Source organism: Staurois parvus, unplaced genomic scaffold (assembly GCF_062004578.1).
Source record: "Staurois parvus isolate SC_StPar_1 unplaced genomic scaffold, SC_StPar_1.0 ptg000137l, whole genome shotgun sequence".
Taxonomy (NCBI): Eukaryota; Metazoa; Chordata; class Amphibia; order Anura; family Ranidae; genus Staurois; species Staurois parvus.
The window spans coordinates 14,694,843-14,719,701 of record NW_028317933.1 but is presented as its reverse complement, the minus strand read 5'-3'; the positions used below and the strand labels follow the sequence as shown (position 1 = coordinate 14,719,701).

Genomic DNA, 24,859 nt, shown 5'->3' with positions numbered 1-24,859 from the left:
ACCCCTGTGGGAGCTGCTTGTATTTTTGCCTGGTTCTCCCCTATCTTCGCCCCGCAGCCAGGCACAAGGAATTTTCTATAGCCAGCTGCACACACAGACTTTCGCTCGTTGACTTTAGTGAGCAGTCTAGGAGATGTTGGTTATGTATTTTTATTGTAGAACTGAGAATAGCGCTGCAGAATTTAGCAGGATATTCCAAGATTAGAACTATTCACACTGAGGACATCTAACTGATCTCTTAGTTAAGCACTGCTGATGTCCTAAATTAAAGCAGATAGCAGACTTCACTTTAGATTGTAGTGACAAGGGAGTTTAGGATGGAGCAAAGTCCCTTGCAATAGCAACAGTTAGACAAGCTCTTCAGGACTCTAGCCAGTGCTTCCTTTCCTTAGACCCACGCTGACTATCAAGCACCAGAGCGGTAGCCAAGCACACTCAACCCTAAGACCTCTCAAAATCTGTACTCACAAGGCCCAAGGACAGAATGGTAGCCTCCTTCCAGTCTTCCAAGTGATACTCTCCAGTGATACCAGACAGATCTTTGTCAGACAGCTTGCATTATTCAGCGTACTGAAGAACCTGGGTCACTCTCTCTAGCTTCAGGCCCTCATGTCGCATGGCAGCAAGTGCCAGGCGAGGCAAGACTGCCTCCAGCTTGGCTGGTACAATCCACTACCTGGGAAGGCCTTGAGCTCACAGAAGATAAATGTTGCTCCCAACATGCAATGGGGCAACCCTCCCCTGCAATTGGCCAGGGCTGCATCCATATTCATGCTGTTCATTTGCCTAGCTCCCACCCAGGTTCTGGAAGACTCAAGTTGCTTTCAGAAGGCAGGAGGAACTCAAGACAAACTCAGACAGCACCAGAGCATCATGAGCAGACCTTGCTAATGCATCTCCGGTCTCTTTTAATTAGAGAGCCCAATTATATTTTCCTAAGAGCTTCTCTGTTAAGCAGGGAAACACAGCTATACTATCCTAACTGTACAAACCCTAGCACCTATCCAGGAGCGTGCTACTCATATGAAACAAGTGTCCTTTTCTATAAATGGTACTTTTTGATAGTAACATTGTAAACTTCAGTATTTTCAGGGAAGGAGCATAAACACAGTGTTTAATACATTACTTGTGATTAATGAGCCTGTCCTTGAGGTTCATTGCATTAAACACATAGGGGTTGATTTACTAAAACTGGAGAGTACAAAATCTGGTGCAGCTCTGCATAGAAACCAATCAGCTTCCAGGTTTTATTGTCAAAGACTGAAGTTAGAAGCTGATTGACTACCATGCACAGCTGCACCAGATGTTGCACTCTCCAGTTTTAGTAAATTAATCCCTTTGACTCTTATATTGATAAAATGCATGTTTATACAAGGATAAGTGCAGACAAGAGCTGTTTCACCTATCTTCTATCCTCCTTTTGTAGCCCGGTACTTCACTGGGAGAAGAAAAGTAGTTGCAACCCCCCTTTTATCTGCTTCTTCCTCTGTGTGTGTACCCACAAAGGACTTCTACACAGACACGGTCTTAGCAGAAACTTTTACCGTGGAACTGTAATAGCCATTGCAATCTTGCCTCAATTCACTAGAGGGCACCCAAGAACACTAAGATTACAAGAGACACTGGGAAAGATCATGGTGGATTATGAGAAGTTTAGTTAGCAGGAGAAACATAGCTATTCCACAGACTGGCTGGAAACTTTAACTTCCTTATCAGAGATCCCTGCTGAGCAGGCAGGTGATAGGACACAGCCCACTGTTCTCTATGGGGCTTTCTTTCGGACCACCTATCCATTTACATCAGACTGTCATATGGTCCAATCTACTAGACAGATGGGAAATGGATCCACATTCCACCTGTTTTTAGCACTTTGGATCGGATGCAGGTAGGTGTAAATGGACACATGTCTGTTTTCATCCACCTCATCACAGGGAACAATAGATAGTCCGATCAGGTCCACCTGAAAAAACAGACAGGCGGACCTAATCGATCCGCCCATGTGAAAGGGGCCTTAGTGTGAAGCCTGCAGTTGGGCTTTAACAACTCACCTCCACTTAATTCTTGTGGTGTTGCGTCCAGCACCTGCCATCCTCCATAGCTTTCACCTAAGTCACTTCTTGTGAACCAGCTCTCATTCCAAACATGGTAGTTCCTGCAGAAAAGCAAGACAAAAAAGTTTAAGTTCAATTCTGTTTTAAGGATAGAGATACAATGTAACAGTTCCAACATATTTCCTGGAAAGCAGAAACTTGCACAGTAATAGGCCAGAACTTTCAAAGATGCTTGATCTTTTGAGTACCAGATTTCTTGCACATCTCAGGCTCAGTTCACACTACCGTGACTTGAGACCCAACTTGTGAGATCCCAGGTCGCATGACATGTGAAATCCCATGTTAGTCAATGAGAGCTGTCTTAATTAGCACTACTGAAATCACTCCAACTTTAGAAAAGGTTCCTGTACTACTTCAAGGCGACTTCTATCCAACTTGTGTCCATAGACTTTAATGGAAGTCACCTATAAGTCAGATCCTCATCTATACTGATGTGATTTGGATCCGACAGGACGATTACCCAGGCATTCCCTGAAAGTCACTTCAAAGTCGCATCATGTCACATCAAAGTAGTACTCAAGTCTCCAGGAAGTTGCACAACTTTCAGGTCGCGGCAGTGTGGGCCGAGACTTAAACAGATTGCAATCTAATTGTACAATGTCTAAACAATCTTTTTTAAAGTGTATGCCAAGCCAAAAACTATTTTCTTTTATTTTGATAGAGTGGAGAAGGATCATAACCCCTTTCTAGTTTTCACCTTGATCCAGGGCTTCATTAGAAAGAGTTTCAATTCTGGCTTGGATTTACCAAAAAAAGAAGTGAGGGAAAATCTGCAGCAGGGACTGAGACAGAAATACAAATCTGACAGGAGTTCTAGCTTCCCCCTACTCTACTAAAAAACATTTTTTTTAAATTTTTGCCTGTGTTGCTGTTGGAGAGTTGCCTTCGCTTCGTAAAAGTTTTTCAGCAGGATAGGAAGTAACAGCATAGCTTTCTAATGGAGCACAAGATAACAATAACAAATCGATAGGGATTCTAACCCTTCCTTACTTTAAATAAAAAGGATTTGGCTGGACATACATTTTAACACCTAATTTTAGTCAAAAATAGGTTTTGAAAAAACCAGCGCAAAGGACATTATTTAAAGTTAATGTGATGTGTCCCTTGTGCTGCTGGCTGCAGATTTAGTTGAAATCTTCCTCCTCCAATCCCCTACCCCCCCTCCCTCTCCCGCCACCACAATCTTCTGGTGCTACATGTGTTAACAGAGCCTAGAGACCTGCCATGTACACTCACAAGAGTGCTGACTATGCCCATCTTTTTCTGCTCCCTCCTCTATTCAAAAAAAGTTGTACTATAGCTTAAATGACTGAAACACTATCTATGAATCGCGGACAAGGAGGGTGAATGAAAAGCCAGCCTCCTCCATTTGTAGATGGGTTTTTCATTCATGGAAACTATGGTACAGCTTCTATGAATGGAGGAGGTGGGGGAAAGGGCAGGCATAGTTGGCACTCTTGGCATTCACTGTTAATCCCTGTGGCATTAGAAGACTGAGGTGGCGGGGGATCAGAGAATGGAAAATTTCAGCTAAATCTGCAGCCGGCAGCACAAGAGACATGTTGCATTGATTATAAGTAATGTCCCTTGTGCTGATTTTTTCTAAATCCTTTTTACTAAACTTAGGCTCTATGTGTTTTAACAGATATTTAGAATAAGGACCTATCTAAAAAAAAATCCATTCAATTTACACTGCTCAAAATTAAAGGAACACTTTGAAAACACATCAGATCTCAATGGGGAAAAATATAATTCTGGATATCTATACTGATATGGACTGGGTAATGTGTTAGGAATGTAAGGATGCCCCATTGTTTGATGGAAATGAAAATTATCAACCTACAGAGGACTGAATTAAAAGACACGCCAAAAAAATGATGCAGCAGGTTAGTCCATTTTGCTAAACTTTCATTGCAGCAACTCAAAATGGCACTCAAAATAGTTTGTATGGCCCCCATGTGCTTGTATGGATGCCTCACAATGTCAGGGCATCCTCTTAATAAGACGACGGATGTTGTCCTGGGGTATTTTCTGCCAGATCTGGACCAGAGCATCACTGAGCTCCTGGACAGTCTGAGGTACAACCTGGCGGCGTCAAATGGACCAAAACATGATATCCCAGAGGTGTTCCGATGTTAAAAGGGAACTCCTTCAGGATGGCACATCAATACGTGCCATTGCCAGAAGGTTTGCTGTGTCTCCCAGCACAATCCCAAGAGCATGGAGGAGATTCCAGGAGACAGACAGTTACTCTAGGAGAGATGGACAGGGCTGTAGAAGGTCCTTAACCCTTTGAGGACCGTAAGATTTTGGAACGCCAAAAGAATCTATTTTTTTGTTTTTAAAGTTCGTACACTTCAGTTGCTGTAACTAAGCCATTTCATGAAATAATTGGCAAAAAGCTAGATCCATTTGTTGTTTGTTGATAAGAACTAATATTTTGACTCAAACCAAAAAAAAACGAGTTTTAAGTTCTTAATCAGATAATACACGCATTTAAAAACATGGGACAAATACGTCCCTTGGTCCTCAAAGGGTTAACCCATCAGCAGGATTGGTATCTGCTCCTTTGTGCAAGGAGGAACAGGGTGAGCACTGCCAGAGCCCTACAAAATTACCTCCAGCAGGCCACTGGTGTGAATGTCTATGACCAAACAATCAGAAACTGACTTCATGAGGGTGGTCTGAGGGCCTGATGTCCTCCAGTGGGCCCTGTGCTCACTGCTCAGCACCATAGAGCTTGATTGGCGTTTGCCATTGAACACCTGAATTGACAGGTCTGCTACTGGCACTCTGTGCTTTTCACAGATGAGAGAAAGTTCTCCCTGAGCGCATGTGACAGATGTGAAAGGGTTTGGAGAAGCAGTGGAGAATGGTATGCTACCTGTATCGTCGTTCAGCATGACCGTTTTGGTGGTGGGTCAGTGATGGTCTGGGGAGGCATATCCATCGAGAAATGCACTTACCATTACAGGCTAGACCAGGGGTCTCCAAACTATGGCCCTTCAGCTGTTGAAGTACTACAGATCCCATCATGCCTCTACCTCTAGGAGTCTTGCTTGTGGCTGCCAGAGTCTTGCAAGGCCTCATAGGACTTGCAGTTCCTCAACACCTGAATGGCCATAGTTTGTAGACCTCTGGGCTAGACAATGGCACCCTGACTGCCATTAGATATTGGGATAAAAACCTTGGACCCATTGTCAGACTCTACGCTGGTGCAGTGGGTCCTGTGTTCCTCCTGGTGCATGACAATGCCCGGCCTCATGTGGCTAGAGTATGCAGGCAGATCCTGGAGGATGAAGGAATTGATACCATTGAATGTCCCCCATGCTTGCCTAGACTGTACCCTTTTGCTCTGAAACTTGGTCTGCTTAACCCAGGCCTTTTGGCAAGTACTCGACCTCTCTAAACTTCTTTCTGTTATCTCTTTGCTGTGTTATTGCTCTCTGTATTTATATATATATATATTGGCTACATCTTTTTCTGTAAATACTTTTATTGCACCATTTTTACCTTTTTAGTAATAAATCTTATTTTCTGAAAAGTGTTGAACTGTTTCTAAAGCTCTTTATTGCAAACTAAGAATCCCTGTCTCTGAAGAGCGCTACTGTGTGTTTTAACCTTCTATATACCTCTGCCTGCGGTGACAGTGGTATACAGATTATTATTCAAACATCATAGTGTTATTGCTAATATTGGCGAGTTTCCTCCTTTTCTCTACAAAAAGGCGGTGGTGGCAGTGTGAAGGGTTAATTGCGTAATTAACCTGACCCAGTAACAATCGCTCTCAGGCTGCAGGTACATAGATTGTGGTCCATTAGTTGGAAAATCTTTGTGCAGGGTGCAGCTGAGCGTGGCATTGTTACGCACGTGACAGTGCGGTTTTTGATTGGCTAGTCCTTCGGTCACGAGTTGGTGAGAAGGGCTGGGAGTCTGACGCCACGATCGTCACAGCCTCCACCTGTACAACCATTTCTGTTTTGGGGGTTGTCTCATTGTTGCCCATCTAGTGCACCTTTTGTTAGCTTCATTAACACAAAAGCAGCTGAAACTGATTAACAACCCCCTCTGCTACATAACTGACCAGGTCAATATCCCAGGAGTTTCATTGACTTGATGCTATACTCTGATTAAAAAGTGTTCCCTTAATTTTTTGAGTAGTGTATATTCAATCATTTTTAATCTCACACTACATACTGTAGAATTTGGGGAGGCTATATGGTGTTTGCATAGGGATGCTTTTACAGAGGATAGGGTAGTAATGCCTACCTGCTTCTTTGTATAAGATAAGATTGTAAATAAAATACCGTATCTTTTGCCATCTAGTTCATAACACGTGAACATTATGTGAAAAAACAAACAGAGAACTCACCAGCCTAGCGAATTATCCCCAAAATTATTAAAATAATAGTAAAATCATACTCACAAAAATATGTGAATAATTGCATAACAGGTGTCACCACTTGGTACAGTGATCACTGAGACCCAATGGACCGTGTAACAGCTGAAAGTTGCCATTCAAAGACCAAGGCAAAGGCTGACGCATTTTGAGAGCAACCCTCTTCCTCAGAGCCACTCTGAGGAAGAGGGTTGTCCTTGAAAAGCGTCAGTGCCAGTCGTTTGTGAGAGCACCTTTCAGGCAATACAGGGTTCATTGGGTCTCAGTGATCATTGTCAAGTGGTGACACCTGTTATGCAATTATTCACATATTGTTTGTGAGTATGATTTTACCATTATTTTAATAAATTTACCTTGGGATAATGCACTAGGCTGGTGTGCTCTCTGTTTATCCTTTCACAGTTGGTATCTGGACTACACCAGTCATTTGTGAGAGCAGCAAGGCTTGGCCTGTCCCTTGGTCCATTCATGAAACTCATAAAATTAAGAGATATATTTAGGAGAGGTGTCTGAGGTCCACCTCACTTATGGAGGAGATTTTGAAATTTCTACGTGAACATCATGTGTCATTACCAAACTATTTTAGTGCATCCTTTTCGCAATCATTGTGCTTAGATTGTTTTCCTGAGTCAGAGCTACCAAACAATGGCATGGTATGGAGGAATGTTCACAAAGGAGAACATACATTTTCTCCACATGCTTCTGAATCCTGACAGAAGTTGGGGTACTTTTACATAAACACTTCTATTCTTTCTTTCTTTCTAGTATAAAGTTAAAGTGATATTAAAGGCAATTAAAAAAAAACATATCATACTTACCTGCTCTGTGCATGGCTTTGCACAGACCAGCTCCGATCCTGCCCTTCTTGGTCCCTCCGCCGGCGCTCAAGCAGGTTGGATTCTAAGCCATTGCCCTTCCTAACCATACACACACAGAGCCCCGACTCTGCCCCACCCCCACTTTCTCTCCTTATTGGCTCACTGGCTGTGATTGACATCTGTGGGAGCCAATAGCTCCAAGCCAATGAGGAGGGAATGAGGAGGGAAAGCCAAGGCTCTCGTGCACATCACTGGATTGAGATGGGGCTCAGGAAAGTATTAGGGGAGCTGGGTGGGAGGGAGATTGCTTCACACAGAAGGTTTTTTACTTTCATGTATACAAATGCATGAAGGTGAAAATCCTTCAGCCTTTTCCACCACTTTAAGGAGTTGTAGCAATGACTCCCTAAGAAGACTCTGAGTTTAATGAGCCCTCCTAGCTTTGTCTTTGGTTATCTGGTCCCAAAGCACTCACAGACCCACCAGCAGCCATCAAATGACTGACATCCATGCTGTCAGTCTTAGCTTGCTGGTTTTATTGGCTTAGTGTCCAGAAGAGCAAAGGATAAGGCTTAAAGGATACCCAAACAATGGAAAAAATCTTCCTGCTCAAATAAAAATAACATCAGTCCCTCTCGTGAGCCAATAGTGCACCTTTCAGCTGAGACCAGCAATTCTTCAATCTGTGCCTTTAACCCCTTTGCTGCCAAAGCCATTTTTGAGCTTTTTCCACACGTTTAAAAATCATTTTAGACCTGAAGATTAACGAAAACACCCAAACAATATATAATATGTAAACAGAGAATAAAATATATAATAGGAAAACAGAGAATAAAATTGGGATAATTCAAAATTTTTATGTCACACAATATTGGCACAATTGTTTAACAAGCACAAATTTTCAGTGAAAAAATACATTTAAGTTATTTTTAAGAGCCTGTGAACCGATGATGAGCTTCAGTGCCCAGATGAGACATCAGGAGTCTATTAGACCCCTGATGTTTCACATGCATTACACTGAAGCTAATGGAGTGGAGCTTGCGCTTCATTACCTTCTTGCTCAGCCTCTGTAATAGTCCAATTTGGAAGTAAGATAATGCTCCTCGCTTCTGTGTTCATTTTAGTTGGGGGAAATTAGCAAATGGAAGTTCCCTTCTTGCTATGAAGCAGCACCTGCCATGGGGTTCCCGGGCCTCCAGGTGGCCCAGAAAACTTTATAAGGGGTCAGGCAGAGTAGGTGACCCTATTAGGGTTTTGTGGAAGTGATCAGGTGGATGTATAGCTGCCAAATTGCTTCCACCTGACAGCCAACAGTCAGTTTCTCAGGAGCAAAGACAGAGTGTGTAAAAACCTCTGCTGCTGATGTATGATATACATACAAAGGGTTAAGCTGACACTAGCAATTATTCCATGTGTGCCTTTAAGCTGAGAACAGAAATTGATTGAGCAAGCTTTCAAAAGGCGCTCTTCTTTTCTAGCCACCATCTCATCTTTCAGACCCTATTATAAGCCCATTTGCCATTCTCTGGGACTGGATACTGAAGTTGATAAACACTCCCCAGGCAGCAGGTCTGAAAAGCAAAAAAGGCTGCTTACAGTGGACCTCCCCTCCAGGGAAAGCCTGGAGGGCAAAGACCATCCTGGATGGGCTCCCCTAATATTTATAACCATCCCCAACCCGCATCACTGGCAATTCATTTCCCAGTGATTGGCCCAGGTGAAATAAATATTTGTAAATCATATTATTGTTCCTTCTTGCTCTCTCTATTGAATGACAGCTGACAACAACAGGCAGAAGTAAAAACGATTCTGAGCTTAGGGGAAGCCAAACAAATGCAGAAAAGAATATCATTCAGAGCTTAGGCTGGCCACAGCCTAGTTGCCCACTAAATTTAGACCAGTGTCACACCTGTTTTGGCAGGGCCAAACTACTCTGCAGCCAAAACTTTTTTCTTAGCTTTGCATAGAGTAGGGAATAGTTAATTTTTTTTCTGTTATCCTGAACTCTGTTAAAGAGATTAGCCCTCACTTCCCAACCTGCTGAAAATGTTTTGCAACACAGGAAGTGAATCGAACTCTCAAACAGCAATACAGAAATGTAAAGCTGAGTTCCAGAAATTCAACCACTTTGTAAAAAGTGAAGGCACGTTATGAGTTAAGTCCAAGGAGCTGCATGACACCTGGGCTTATCTCTATTATTTACATTTGACAGGACAGGTTTATTACTCTGCCAGAGAGACTCTACAGGGATCTGACAGGAGAAAAACACACAGACAGCTGTGCCCACCAATCTCCTCTGCTGCTCATTAACAGAAGCCTTTGTATTTTGTGAATATGTTCACATAATACCAAGCCTTCTGTGAGTGGGCAGGAGAAGGGGTGCGCATAGCAGCTGCAGTGACTCTCCTGTTCAAGATGAAGAGCTCAGAAGGATTGAGGTTGCTCTTTCAGAACTACAACCATAGCTGTCTTTTGGGAGTCCTATAAAGCTGTTTAATATTGGGAGCTAAGCCCAGGAGATGTCATGCATCCCACTGGACTTAACCACGGTGTACCTTCATTTTTTACAAAGGATCTGAATTCTTGGAATTTAGTTTTAATTTTTTTTTCTTTAGTATTGTACGGGAAAGATAGAACTACGGTCAGATTTATATTTTGCTATCTCCTAGATTGTAAGCTCGAAAGAGTAGGGCCCTCTTACCCCTCGTACGTTGTTTGGTATTGTTGTACTGTGCCATGTATTGTCCCCCCTATATTGTACAGTGCTGAGCAAACCCTTTGGCGCTATATAAAGTCGATGTAATAATAATAATAATAATAATTACAGATTTTCCTTTACTTCCTGTTTGGTAAAATTATTGGAAACAGGACAGGACATATTGGTAAATCTTGAATTTTGGCTTGACACACATGTTAAATTGCCTTCGATATGAGCAGTGCTTTATACAGTTTATTATGTCCTAATGTTATCAAACAGAAAAAGAACAATATCATACCACAGGGTGTCTTTACTCATCGATCTGCCAGTACTGCTGTATATGCTATCAATACTCAAATTTGAATCCTTGTCATGAGCCGAATCGAAATTTGTAATCACTCTGGTTGGAATTCCCAGGCTTCGGAGTACTGAAAATTGTGAGAGAAAGCCACATGTCATGCTTGTGTCAAGGTATACAGGTCAAACCCTTAATTACATGCCTGACAAAAAAGGCCTGCTTGGCTGAGATCTGGAAAAAAGGTAACAGCAAGACGAGTTCCCACCTTGACATTATACAAGTAAATATTCAAGTTCTATTTATTAAAGAGTCTAAAGCAAAAACTCTTTTTTTCTGAAGAAAAATGTGTTCTTACTCTAATACCACCAAACATGAATTCTGCTCAGGGCACATTTTATGACTGTCCTTAAACAGATATTGCCTGGTCCAATTTGGCATTCTGGTTTTTGTGTCATGATCTGACCTGGTCTCTGACCTTGACTTGATTTCTGAAATTTATTTTGCCTCGGTTTTAAGGGATGTATAAGTAAAAGCCTTGTAGAGCTATTTGTCTTGTTGAACTGCATGTACATTTGTTATGTTCGGGGGGGGGGGGGGCAAAATTGATTGTTATTAGGATAATTTTCTCCAAGTCAAATGTTATTCATTCATAAAAAAATAGAGTGGTTCAGGAAATCACAGTAGTATGGTCATTGGAAGTGATAGGATATATTTATTTTCTTTGATCATTAGCTCAATCTAATGACCACAATGCAGTATATTCTTGAATCACTCAATTTTGTATGAATAAAGAGCATTCCATTTTGCCTCCATTCCCACAGAATGAATGCCCATACAGTTTCGCAATATGAATAGATCTTCATTTTTTTTTATAAATACACCCCCAAGAGTATGGACAAAATAAAAAAAACACATTCAATATATCTCTATTATAAATGCACCTTTCCCCATTATATTTCTCTTTAAAAATGCTGCAAGTGTATAAAAAAAAAGTTGAACTCTAATGAGCTTCTAAATTTCTGTAGTGTGCTGACAGTGTGGCACTGGCCTCAAATATTGGTATCAGCCCTGCCCAGCTCTGTGTTATTGAGATGGGGAGGTGCTTTATAGTCCTAACCTACTTCTTATCCCAGGGTGACAACACTTCAAAAGTTCTTTCAAAAATCTAGTACAGAGAGTGAGTGTTGTTACCCTAGGACAAGAAGTGTGTTACTGGCAGGATCTCCAGGTGAAAAACAAAAAGGAAAAAGGAAAATTAATTCAGTCACCGTATCTAAGGATTACTAACCTACAATTTACATTATTTTTATAATACAGCACACGTTAAGCCTTCACAATATCTTAAACCACCAGACTTGCCTTTTTCCAGTTTAGCTGCTTGTCTTAATTATTGTTCGTTTTATAGATGTTACATCTGCTTGTAAGTTTGGGGCTTTGCTTTGGTCTCTTACTTCCAAAGCTTACTATTAGAGATGAGCGAAGAAATGAAAAATTCGATTCGACTGATTCGGCGAATTCGTGGACAATATTCGATTCGAGTCGAATAAATTCGCTGTGAATTTAACTTAAAAAAGGGTGTTTCTAGGCTTCAGAGAGACTTAATATTAGTGCAGAACACTGTACCTTTAATTTAAATGCCCTTGGAGTCTGCTGGGGAAGAGAAATAATACTGTCAGTCAGTATGACATGCAGATGAGTGCCGTCGATCTTAGAATCACTGCACACTTCACTCCTTTGGCCAGTCACGGGGCCAAAACCAGTGTTTGGAGCCACAGTGTGGCGGTGGAGCCAGCAGCAATGGGAGGCCATACAGCAACCTATGACAAAATGGAAACCAGCAGGAGCGTGAGGAGACCTGAAAGTGGCACATGGCAGAGTGGGAGCAATGGGAGGCGGTACAGGGACCCAGGTCACACTGTGGGCCCAGCAGCAGCGTGACCAGGCGGTACGGGGGCCCATGGCCGATATGGGGCTTGGTGGCACCTATGGAAGGCCTGTAATCTGCCAGCAACCTATGACAAAATGGACAACCGCAGGAGTGTGAGGAGATTTCAAAGTGGCACATGGCAGAGTGGAAGCAATGGGAGGACGTACAGGGACCCAGGTCACACTGTGGGCTCAGCAGCAGCGTGACCAGGAGGTACGGGGGCCCATGGCCGATATGGGGCCTGGCGGCACCTATGGGAGGCCGCTAATCTGCCAGCAACCTATGACAAAATGGACAACTGCAGGAGTGTGAAGAGATTTCAAAGTGGCACATGGCAGAGTGGAAGCAATGGGAGGCCGTACAGGGACCCAGGTCACACTGTGGGCCCAGCAGCAGCGTGACCAGGCGGTACGGGGGCCCATGGCCGATATGGGGCCTGGCGGCACCTATGGGAGGCCGCTAATCTGCCAGCAACCTATGACAAAATGGAAAACCGCAGGAGTGTAAGGAGACCTCAAAGTGGCACATGGCAGAGTGTAAGCAATGGGAGGCCGTACAGGGACCCAGGTCACACTGTGAGCTCAGCAGCAGCGTGACCAGGAGGTACGGGGGCCCATGGCCGATATGGGGCCTGGCGGCATCAATAAAAGGCCTGTAATCTGCCAGCAACCTATGACAAAATGGAAACCAGCAGGAGTGTGAGGAGACCTGAAAGTGGCACATGGCAGAGTGGGAGCAATGGGAGGCGGTACAGAGACCCAGGTCACACTGTGGGACCAGCAGCAGCGTGACCAGGCGGTACGGGGGCCCATGGCCGATATGGGGCCTGGCGGAACCTATGGAAGTCCTGGAATCTGCCAGCAACCTATGTCAAAATGGACAAGCGCAGTAGTGTAAGGAGACCTCAAAGTGGCACATGGCAGAGTGTAAGCAATGGGAGGCCGTACAGGGACCCAGGTCACACTGTGGGCTCAGCAGCAGCGTGACCAGGAGGTACGGGGGCCCATGGCCGATATGGGGCCTGGCGGCACCTATGGGAGGCCGCTAATCTGCCAGCAACCTATGACAAAATGGACAACCGCAGGAGTGTGAGGAGATTTCAAAGTGGCACATGGCAAAGTGGAAGCAATGGGAGGCCGTACAGGGACCCAGGTCACACTGTGGGCTCAGCAGCAGCGTGACCAGGAGGTACGGGGGCCCATGGCCGATATGGGGCCTGGCGGCACCTATGGGAGGCCGCTAATCTGCCAGCAACCTATGACAAAATGGACAACCGCAGTAGTGTGAGGAGATTTCAAAGTGGCACATGGCAGAGTGGAAGCAATGGGAGGCCGTACAGGGACCCAGGTCACACTGTGGGCTCAGCAGCAGCGTGACCAGGCGGTACGGGGGCCCATGGCCGATTTGACCTCATTCATCCCATAGTCCTGCCGACTCACGAATAGCATGGCCTCCTCAAAGGGCCTGAGCAAGCGCAGGTGTCACGCATGAGCTGACAATGGCTGACATCTAAGTTACACAGGGAGTACCTTTATCCGCTTTTAACATCAGGAAATCTGTGATGGCCTTTAGCTGTTCGTAAAGGCGGTCTAACATATGTAGGGTTGAATTACACCTTGTTGCAACGTCACAGCATGAGGAGTCGGTACGGGGGCCCATGGCAGATTACGTGCCTGGCAGCAGCAATGGGAGGCCCGTAATCTGCCAGCACCCTATGTCAAAAAATTCAACACACCAGCAGTGTGAGGAGACCTGAAAGTGGCACATGGCAGAGTGTGGCGATGGAGACAGCAGCAATGGGAGGCCGTACAGGGACCCATGAGAGACTCTGGACCTAGCAGCAGCATGAGGAGGCGGTATATAGGGGCCCATGGCAGATAAGAGGCCTGGCAGCAGCTATAGGAGGCCCGTTATCTTGCAGCACCCTATGTCAAAAAATTCAACACACCAGCAGTGTGAGGAGACCTGAAAGTGGCACATGGCAGAGTGTGGCGATGGAGACAGCAGCAATGGGAGGCCGTACAGGGACCCATGAGAGACTCTGGACCTAGCAGCAGCATGAGGAGGCGGTATATAGGGGCCTATGGCAGATTAGGGGCCTGGCAGCAGCTATGGGAGGCCCGTAATCTGCCAGCACCCTATGTCAAAAAATTCAACACACCAGCAGTGTGAGGAGACCGGAAAGTGGCACATGGCATGAGAGACTGTGGACCTGGCAGCAGCATGAGGAGGCGGTACAGGGGCCCATGGCAGATTAGGGGCCTGGCAGCAGCTATGGGAGGCCCGTAATCTGCCAGCACCCTATGTCAAAAAATTCAACACACCAGCAGTGTGAGGAGACCTGAAAGTGGCACATGGCAGAGTGTGGCGATGGAGACAGCAGCAATGGGAGGCCGTACAGGGACCCATGAGAGACTCTAGACTTGGGAGCAGCATGAGGAGGCGGTATATAGGGGCCCATGGCAGATTAGGGGCCTGGCAGCAGCTATGTGAGGCCCGTTATCTTGCAGCACCCTATTTTAAAAAAATTAAACACACCAGCAGTGTGAAGAGACCTGAAAGTGGCACATGGCAGCAGAGTGTGGCGATGGAGACAGCAGCAATGGGAGGCCGTACAGGGACCCATGAGAGACTCTAGACTTGGCAGCAGCATGAGGAGGCGGTATATAGGGGCCCATGGCAGATTAGGGGCCTGGCAGCAGCTATGTGAGGCCCGTTATCTTGCAGCACCCTATTTTAAAAAAATTAAACACACCAGCAGTGTGAAGAGACCTGAAAGTGGCACATGGCAGCAGAGTGTGGCGATGGAGACAGCAGCAATGGGAGGCCGTACAGGGACCCATGAGAGACTCTAGACTTGGCAGCAGCATGAGGAGGCGGTATATAGGGGCCCATGGCAGATTAGGGGCCTGGCAGCAGCTATGTGAGGCCCGTTATCTTGCAGCACCCTATTTTAAAAAAATTAAACACACCAGCAGTGTGAAGAGACCTGAAAGTGGCACATGGCAGCAGAGTGTGGCGATGGAGACAGCAGCAATGGGAGGCCGTACAGGGACCCATGAGAGACTCTAGACTTGGCAGCAGCATGAGGAGGCGGTATATAGGGGCCCATGGCAGATTAGGGGCCTGGCAGCAGCTATGTGAGGCCCGTTATCTTGCAGCACCCTATTTTAAAAAAATTAAACACACCAGCAGTGTGAAGAGACCTGAAAGTGGCACATGGCAGCAGAGTGTGGCGATGGAGACAGCAGCAATGGGAGGCCGTACAGGGACCCATGAGAGACTCTAGACTTGGCAGCAGCATGAGGAGGTGGTATATAGGGGCCCATGGCAGATTAGGGGCCTGGCAGCAGCTATGTGAGGCCCGTTATCTTGCAGCACCCTATTTTAAAAAAATTAAACACACCAGCAGTGTGAAGAGACCTGAAAGTGGCACATGGCAGCAGAGTGTGGCGATGGAGACAGCAGCAATGGGAGGCCGTACAGGGACCCATGAGAGACTCTGGACCTAGCAGCAGCATGAGGAGGCGGTATATAGGGGCCCATGGCAGATAAGGGGCCTGGCAGCAGCTATGTGAGGCCCGTAATCTGCCTGCACCCTATGCCAAAAAATTAAACACACCAGCAGTGTGAAGAGACCTGAAAGTGGCACATCGCAGCAGAGTGTGGCGATGGAGACAGCAGCAATGGGAGGCCGTACAGGGACCCATGAGAGACTCTAGACTTGGCAGCAGCATGAGGAGGCGGTATATAGGGGCCCATGGCAGATTAGGGGCCTGGCAGCAGCTATGTGAGGCCCGTTATCTTGCAGCACCCTATTTTAAAAAAATTAAACACACCAGCAGTGTGAAGAGACCTGAAAGTGGCACATGGCAGCAGAGTGTGGCGATGGAGACAGCAGCAATGGGAGGCCGTACAGGGACCCATGAGAGACTCTAGACTTGGCAGCAGCATGAGGAGGCGGTATATAGGGGCCCATGGCAGATTAGGGGCCTGGCAGCAGCTATGTGAGGCCCGTTATCTTGCAGCACCCTATTTTAAAAAAATTAAACACACCAGCAGTGTGAAGAGACCTGAAAGTGGCACATGGCAGCAGAGTGTGGCGATGGAGACAGCAGCAATGGGAGGCCGTACAGGGACCCATGAGAGACTCTGGACCTAGCAGCAGCATGAGGAGGCGGTATATAGGGGCCCATGGCAGATAAGGGGCCTGGCAGCAGCTATGTGAGGCCCGTAATCTGCCTGCACCCTATGTCAAAAAATTAAACACACCAGCAGTGTGAAGAGACCTGAAAGTGGCACATGGCAGCAGAGTGTGGCGATGGAGACAGCAGCAATGGGAGGCCGTACAGGGACCCATGAGAGACTCTAGACTTGGCAGCAGCATGAGGAGGCGGTATATAGGGGCCCATGGCAGATTAGGGGCCTGGCAGCAGCTATGTGAGGCCCGTTATCTTGCAGCACCCTATTTTAAAAAAATTAAACACACCAGCAGTGTGAAGAGACCTGAAAGTGGCACATGGCAGCAGAGTGTGGCGATGGAGACAGCAGCAATGGGAGGCCATACAGGGACCCATGAAAGACTCTAGACTTGGCAGCAGCATGAGGAGGCGGTATATAGGGGCCCATGGCAGATTAGGGGCCTGGCAGCAGCTATGTGAGGCCCGTTATCTTGCAGCACCCTATTTTAAAAAAATTAAACACACCAGCAGTGTGAAGAGACCTGAAAGTGGCACATGGCAGCAGAGTGTGGCGATGGAGACAGCAGCAATGGGAGGCCGTACAGGGACCCATGAGAGACTCTAGACTTGGCAGCAGCATGAGGAGGCGGTATATAGGGGCCCATGGCAGATTAGGGGCCTGGCAGCAGCTATGTGAGGCCCGTTATCTTGCAGCACCCTATTTTAAAAAAATTAAACACACCAGCAGTGTGAAGAGACCTGAAAGTGGCACATGGCAGCAGAGTGTGGCGATGGAGACAGCAGCAATGGGAGGCCGTACAGGGACCCATGAGAGACTCTAGACTTGGCAGCAGCATGAGGAGGCGGTATATAGGGGCCCATGGCAGATTAGGGGCCTGGCAGCAGCTATGTGAGGCCCGTTATCTTGCAGCACCCTATTTTAAAAAAATTAAACACACCAGCAGTGTGAAGAGACCTGAAAGTGGCACATGGCAGCAGAGTGTGGCGATGGAGACAGCAGCAATGGGAGGCCGTACAGGGACCCATGAGAGACTCTGGACCTAGCAGCAGCATGAGGAGGCGGTATATAGGGGCCCATGGCAGATAAGGGGCCTGGCAGCAGCTATGTGAGGCCCGTAATCTGCCTGCACCCTATGTCAAAAAATTAAACACACCAGCAGTGTGAAGAGACCTGAAAGTGGCACATGGCAGCAGAGTGTGGCGATGGAGACAGCAGCAATGGGAGGCCGTACAGGGACCCATGAGAGACTCTAGACTTGGCAGCAGCATGAGGAGGCGGTATATAGGGGCCCATGGCAGATTAGGGGCCTGGCAGCAGCTATGTGAGGCCCGTTATCTTGCAGCACCCTATTTTAAAAAAATTAAACACACCAGCAGTGTGAAGAGACCTGAAAGTGGCACATGGCAGCAGAGTGTGGCGATGGAGACAGCAGCAATGGGAGGCCGTACAGGGACCCATGAGAGACTCTAGACTTGGCAGCAGCATGAGGAGGCGGTATATAGGGGCCCATGGCAGATTAGGGGCCTGGCAGCAGCTATGTGAGGCCCGTTATCTTGCAGCACCCTATTTTAAAAAAATTAAACACACCAGCAGTGTGAAGAGACCTGAAAGTGGCACATGGCAGCAGAGTGTGGCGATGGAGACAGCAGCAATGGGAGGCCGTACAGGGACCCATGAGAGACTCTGGACCTAGCAGCAGCATGAGGAGGCGGTATATAGGGGCCCATGGCAGATAAGGGGCCTGGCAGCAGCTATGTGAGGCCCGTAATCTGCCTGCACCCTATGTCAAAAAATTAAACACACCAGCAGTGTGAAGAGACCTGAAAGTGGCACATGGCAGCAGAGTGTGGCGATGGAGATAGCAGCAATGGGAGGCCGTACAGGGACCCATGAGAGACTCTAGACTTGGCAGCAGCATGAGGAGGCGGTATATAGGGGCCCATGGCAGATTAGGGGCCTGGCAGCAGCTATGTGAGGCCCGTTATCTTGCAGCACCCTATTTTAAAAAAATTAAACACACCAGCAGTGTGAAGAGACCTGAAAGTGGCACATGGCAGCAGAGTGTGGCGATGGAGACAGCAGCAATGGGAGGCCGTACAGGGACCCATGAGAGACTCTAGACTTGGCAGCAGCATGAGGAGGCGGTATATAGGGGCCCATGGCAGATTAGGGGCCTGGCAGCAGCTATGTGAGGCCCGTTATCTTGCAGCACCCTATTTTAAAAAAATTAAACACACCAGCAGTGTGAAGAGACCTGAAAGTGGCACATGGCAGCAGAGTGTGGCGATGGAGACAGCAGCAATGGGAGGCCGTACAGGGACCCATGAGAGACTCTGGACCTAGCAGCAGCATGAGGAGGCGGTATATAGGGGCCCATGGCAGATAAGGGGCCTGGCAGCAGCTATGTGAGGCCCGTAATCTGCCTGCACCCTATGTCAAAAAATTAAACACACCAGCAGTGTGAAGAGACCTGAAAGTGGCACATGGCAGCAGAGTGTGGCGATGGAGACAGCAGCAATGGGAGGCCGTACAGGGACCCATGAGAGACTCTAGACTTGGCAGCAGCATGAGGAGGCGGTATATAGGGGCCCATGGCAGATTAGGGGCCTGGCAGCAGCTATGTGAGGCCCGTTATCTTGCAGCACCCTATTTTAAAAAAATTAAACACACCAGCAGTGTGAAGAGACCTGAAAGTGGCACATGGCAGCAGAGTGTGGCGATGGAGACAGCAGCAATGGGAGGCCGTACAGGGACCCATGAGAGACTCTGGACCTGGCAGCAGCAGGAGGAGGCGGTATATAGGGGCCTATGGCAGATTAGGGGCCTGGCAGCAGCTATGTGAGGCCCGTTATCGTGCAGCACCCTATTTTAAAAAAATTAAACACACCAGCAGTGTGAAGAGACCTGAAAGTGGCACATGGCAGCAGAGTGTGGCGATGGAGACAGCAGCAATGGGAGGCCGTACAGGGACCCATGAGAGACTCTAGACTTGGCAGCAGCATGAGGAGGCGGTATATAGGGGCCCATGGCAGATTAGGGGCCTGGCAGCAGCTATGTGAGGCCCGTTATCTTGCAGCACCCTATTTTAAAAAAATTAAACACACCAGCAGTGTGAAGAGACCTGAAAGTGGCACATGGCAGCAGAGTGTGGCGATGGAGACAGCAGCAATGGGAGGCCGTACAGGGACCCATGAGAGACTCTGGACCTGGCAGCAGCAGGAGGAGGCGGTATATAGGGGCCTATGGCAGATTAGGGGCCTGGCAGCAGCTATGTGAGGCCCGTTATCTTGCAGCACCCTATTTTAAAAAAATTAAACACACCAGCAGTGTGAAGAGACCTGAAAGTGGCACATGGCAGCAGAGTGTGGCGATGGAGACAGCAGCAATGGGAGGCCGTACAGGGACCCATGAGAGACTCTGGACCTGGCAGCAGCAGGAGGAGGTGGTATATAGGGGCCTATGGCAGATTAGGGGCCTGGCAGCAGCTATAGGAGGCCCGTAATCTGCCAGCACCCTATGTAAAAAAATTCAACACACCAGCAGTGTGAGGAGACCTGAAAGTGGCACATGTTTGAGGCATGATTCATGGCGGATTTAGTCAGTTGTGTCAGGAACTGGTGGTTTGAAATCCAGACTAATCCACGCCTGATTCATTTTCACAAACGTGAGTCTCTCCACACTTTGGGTGGACAGTCGTGTCCTCCGCGGAGTTACAATACCTCCTGCCGCACTAAACACGCGCTCCGATGCCACGCTACTGGCCGGGCATGACAGCCTTTCAAGGGCAAATTCAGCTAGTTGGGGCCAAAGGTCAAGTTTCGTTGCCCAGTAGTCAAGGGGATTGTCTACCTCGGTTGGCAGGGTGCTGTCCAAGTAGGCCCAAGCCTGTTGTTTGAGCTCCTGCTCCAGGTCCACCTGATGCTGCTGCTGCTGCTGCGGCTGGTTAGTAGTTTCCTCACTGCGCTGGTGATGAAAGCTACTCATCATCGACTGCAGACTGAGGCAGCCGCTGCTGGTGGAGCTGCCACTGCTCCTACCACCCCACCCCTCCCCTGCTGCCATGCCAGCGGAACGCGAGCGCACAGGGCCCACAGTGTCTGAGGATGGACGTTGGCGCACAAAGGCAGAGACCAACTGACTACATAGGTGGTTTTTATAGTACGTAATTTTGGCCTCCCTCTCAGCAGGTGTGAAAAAGGCCACCATTTTGGACCGGTAGCGAGGGTCCAACAAGGTGGACAGCCAAAAGTCATCCCTCTGTCTGATGGTTATTATTCGGCTGTCGCTACGCAAGCAACCGAGCATGCTATGGGCCATTTGTGCCAAGGAATGCGAGGGACTCCCTGCCTCCATCTCCACAGCATACTGCCACGGTGCGTCTGGGTCCTCTGTCTCCTCCTCCTCCTCCTCTCCCAGATGCTCCTGCTCCTCCACTCCTGTCCGCTGAGTGGAAAAACCACCCATTTCACTCAATAATTCCTGAGCACAAATGTCCTCCTCTACCTCCTCCTCTTCTTCCTGTCCTGCCCCCACAGGGGTCATGTGGCGTTGAGATCTGTGCGCCACGTCTACCGCACCCTGACCAGCCATTGTTAACAGCATTTGTTCCAGGACGTGCAACAGAGGAATGACGTCGTTCATCCCATAGTCCTGCCGACTCACGAATAGCGTGGCCTCCTCAAAGGGCCTGAGCAAGCGGCAGGTGTCACGCATGAGCTGCCAATGGCTGACATCTAAGTTACACAGGGGAGTACCTTTATCCGCTTGTAACATCAGGAAATCGGTGATGGCCTTTCGCTGCTCGTAAAGGCGGTCTAACATGTGTAGGGTTGAATTCCACCTTGTTGCAACGTCGCAGATCAGGCGATGCTGTGGAATTCCGTTCTGCCGCTGCAGCTCAATGAGGGTGTTCTTTGCGGTGTAGGAATGGCTGAAATGCATGCACAGTTTACGTGACATTTTAAGGATGTCTTGCAGTGGGATGGTGGATTTTAGGAACCGCTTGACAACCAGATTGAACACGTGAGCCATGCATGGCGCATGGCACAACCTTCCTTGACGCAGAGCAGACACCATGTTCTTTCTGTTGTCAGTCAACATGGTTCCGATTTTCAGTTTGCGCGGAGACAGCCATCTGTCGATTTCTCTGTTCATTACACTCAGAAGTTCCTCCCCTGTGTGACTACGTTCGCCAAGGCATACCAGGTGCAGCACAGCGTGACACCGTTGCGCCCTGCACATGTGATATGCCGGTCGGGTAATGGGACTTGGCACGGGGGTGGCGGCTGAGGACACGGCGGAAAAAGAGGTGGTAGAGGCGGACATGCTTGCTGGACCAAGGACGTGCAAACGTGGAGGCAAAAGCGTCGTGACCTGTCCAAGTTGCTGGTGCGGCTGTGCCGGCACCACGTTCACCCAGTAAATGACATGTACTGTCCCTGACCGTAGTTACAGCTCCACACGTCGGCGCTGCCGTGCACTTTGGCAGAGACCGACATGCTCAAAGACTGGCCCACCATCTCTTCTACATGTGAATGCAGGGCTGGCACTGCCTTTTGGGCAAAGAAATGACGGCTTGGCACTCTCCACCGCGGCGCGGCACAAGCCATCATTTCTCGGAAAGGTGCTGAGTCCACCAGTTGGAAAGGGAGGGACTGCAGCACCAGCAACTTGGACAGGAGGACGTTCAGCTTTTGCACCGTCGGGTGCGTGCTCGCAAACTGTTGTCTCTTGGATACGGATTCCAAGAAAGACTGTTGACGGAATCCGAGAAGAGGAGTAGCAGGAGAAGGAGCATCTGAACGAGCGGAAGATGCCAAGGAGCGACAACTCCCCTCAGCAGAGGTGTTGGAGCCTTGACTGGCTGATAGAGGGTGATTGACGACGTCGGGTGACGGAGCAAGTAACGGAGCGGGTGATGGAGCGGGGGCTGGGGCAGGCAGAACCGCCGTATCTTTATCACGGTTTTCCCAGGCCACCGAATGGTGACGCTGCATATGCTGACGCAACGCTGTAGTCCCAACATGGGCCCCCTGGCCACGCTTGCATTTCTGGCCACATAGTCGACATACGGCTACGTTTACTTCCTCGGGCGGCTTGACGAAAAATTGCCACACCACCGAGTAGGAAACTTTGCCCCCGCTACTCTTCACTGGCTGACTGCTACTTCCTCCGTGCGCACCGGCACCACTACTGGCCGTGGTGGTAGGCTGCAGTGGAGCTGGTGCTCTACTCCGTGGACGTTTGGCTCCACTGACACTGATGCGACCCTGCTGCCTCCTGGGCAACCCACCGACTGTTTCGCTCGCTGCCAAGCTGGCACCCTCTTCTCCTGATGATGCGGAAGAAATTGCCTGATGACGACGAGGCAGCCAAGTGCGATCAACCTCCTCATCATCAAGTACGGTCTCCGCCTCACTACTAGCCCCCTCGGCTGCGTCTGGGTCAGGAGACAGACCTGTCTCTAGACCGGCTACCGAGCCACTCTCCTCGCCAGTACTTGTTCGCTTGGCTGCTGAAAAGGCCGATGTCTCCCCCCGTTCCTGACCGCCCTCTGTTAGCTCTTCCTCACTGTACAGTGGGGCTGAGCCCACAGCATGCGATACTTCACTTGGTGAGGGAACAGCAAAGGACAGGGGCAGGTAGAGGACACGTGATTTCAGTGGGCTTGCTCCCGGGCCATGCCAACTAACGGTTGTGTCTGACGTACCCACCGACCGTTGGCTGTAGGTGTCAGAGGTGACCTGGGAAGAGGAAGACGACCGAGCCAACCAATCAATGATGGCAGGGTTGTCGGTGGAGACACGACCGCTGGATGACACCGGGAGCACTGGCCTCTGGCTGCGAATAGTGCTGCCTCGACCCCTTCCTCTGCTGCCACGTCTGCTCGCTCCTAAAACATTGCCTCCTCTGCCACTCCTCTGCATGTTGTCTGACATACTCTTTAATTCAACGATTAGGTGTCCCTGAGTAACAATTCTGTGTCCCTGAGTAACAATTCTGTGTCTGTGCGAGTAACAATTCTGTGGCCCTAAGTAACAGTTCTGTGGCCCTCAGTAACAGTTCTGTGTCTGTGCGAGTAACAATTCTGTGTCTGTGCGAGTAACAATTCTGTGGCCCTAAGTAACAGTTCTGTGGCCTTCAGTAACAATTCTGTGTCTGTGCGAGTAACAATTTTGTGTCTGTGCGAGTAACAATTCTCTGGCACTCAGTAACAATTCTGTCTGTCCCTGAGTAACAATTCTCTGGCACTCAGTAACAATTCTGTCTGTCCCTGAGTAACAATTCTCTGGCACTCAGTAACAATTCTGTCTGTCCCTGAGTAACAATTCTCTGGCACTCAGTAACAATTCTGTCTGTCCCTGAGTAACAATTCTGTCTGTTCCTGAGCATGAATTCTGTGGCCCTGAGTAACAATTCTGTGTCTGTGCGAGTAACAATTCTGTGGCCCTAAGTAACAGTTCTGTGGCCTTCAGTAACAATTCTGTGTCTGTGCGAGTAACAATTCTGTGTCTGTGCGAGTAACAATTTTGTGTCTGTGCGAGTAACAATTCTCTGGCACTCAGTAACAATTCTGTCTGTCCCTGAGTAACAATTCTCTGGCACTCAGTAACAATTCTGTCTGTCCCTGAGTAACAATTCTCTGGCACTCAGTAACAATTCTGTCTGTCCCTGAGTAACAATTCTCTGGCACTCAGTAACAATTCTGTCTGTCCCTGAGTAACAATTCTCTGGCACTCAGTAACAATTCTGTCTGTCCCTGAGTAACAATTCTCTGGCACTCAGTAACAATTCTGTCTGTCCCTGAGTAACAATTCTGTCTGTCCCTGAGTATGAATTCTGTGGCCCTGAGTAACAATTCTGTGTCTGTGCGAGTAACAATTTTGTGTCTGTGCGAGTAACAATTCTCTGGCACTCAGTAACAATTCTGTCTGTCCCTGAGTAACAATTCTCTGGCACTCAGTAACAATTCTGTCTGTCCCTGAGTAACAATTCTTTGGCACTCAGTAACAATTCTGTCTGTCCCTGAGTAACAATTCTCTGGCACTCAGTAACAATTCTGTCTGTCCCTGAGTAACAATTCTCTGGCACTCAGTAACAATTCTGTCTGTCCCTGAGTAACAATTCTGTCTGTCCCTGAGTATGAATTCTGTGGCCCTGAGTAACAATTCTCTGGCACTCAGTAACAATTCTGTCTGTCCCTGAGTAACAATTCTCTGGCACTCAGTAACAATTCTGTCTGTCCCTGAGTAACAATTCTGTCTGTCCCTGAGTATGAATTCTGTGGCCCTGAGTAACAATTCTGTGTCTGTGCGAGTAACAATTCTGTGTCTGTGCAACAATTCTGTGTCTGTGCGAGTAACAATTTTGTGTCTGTGCGAGTAACAATTCTCTGGCACTCAGTA

General features: G+C 48.0%; 1 protein-coding gene across 2 annotated transcripts in view; it reads right to left on the bottom strand.

Annotated features, from left to right (window-relative positions):
* LOC149465852 (protein-glutamine gamma-glutamyltransferase E-like) overlaps positions 1 to 24,859 on the bottom strand; it is a 94,974-nt gene that overhangs the window by 30,854 nt on the left and 39,261 nt on the right. For both annotated transcript variants that reach the window (XM_089673383.1, XM_089673384.1), the window contains exons 7-8: positions 10,325 to 10,454; positions 2,049 to 2,152 (exon numbers count right to left, since the gene is read on the bottom strand). In XM_089673383.1, coding sequence (XP_089529509.1) covers positions 2,049 to 2,152; positions 10,325 to 10,454 — 234 coding nt within the window. The remainder of the gene's footprint in view (positions 1 to 2,048; positions 2,153 to 10,324; positions 10,455 to 24,859) is intronic.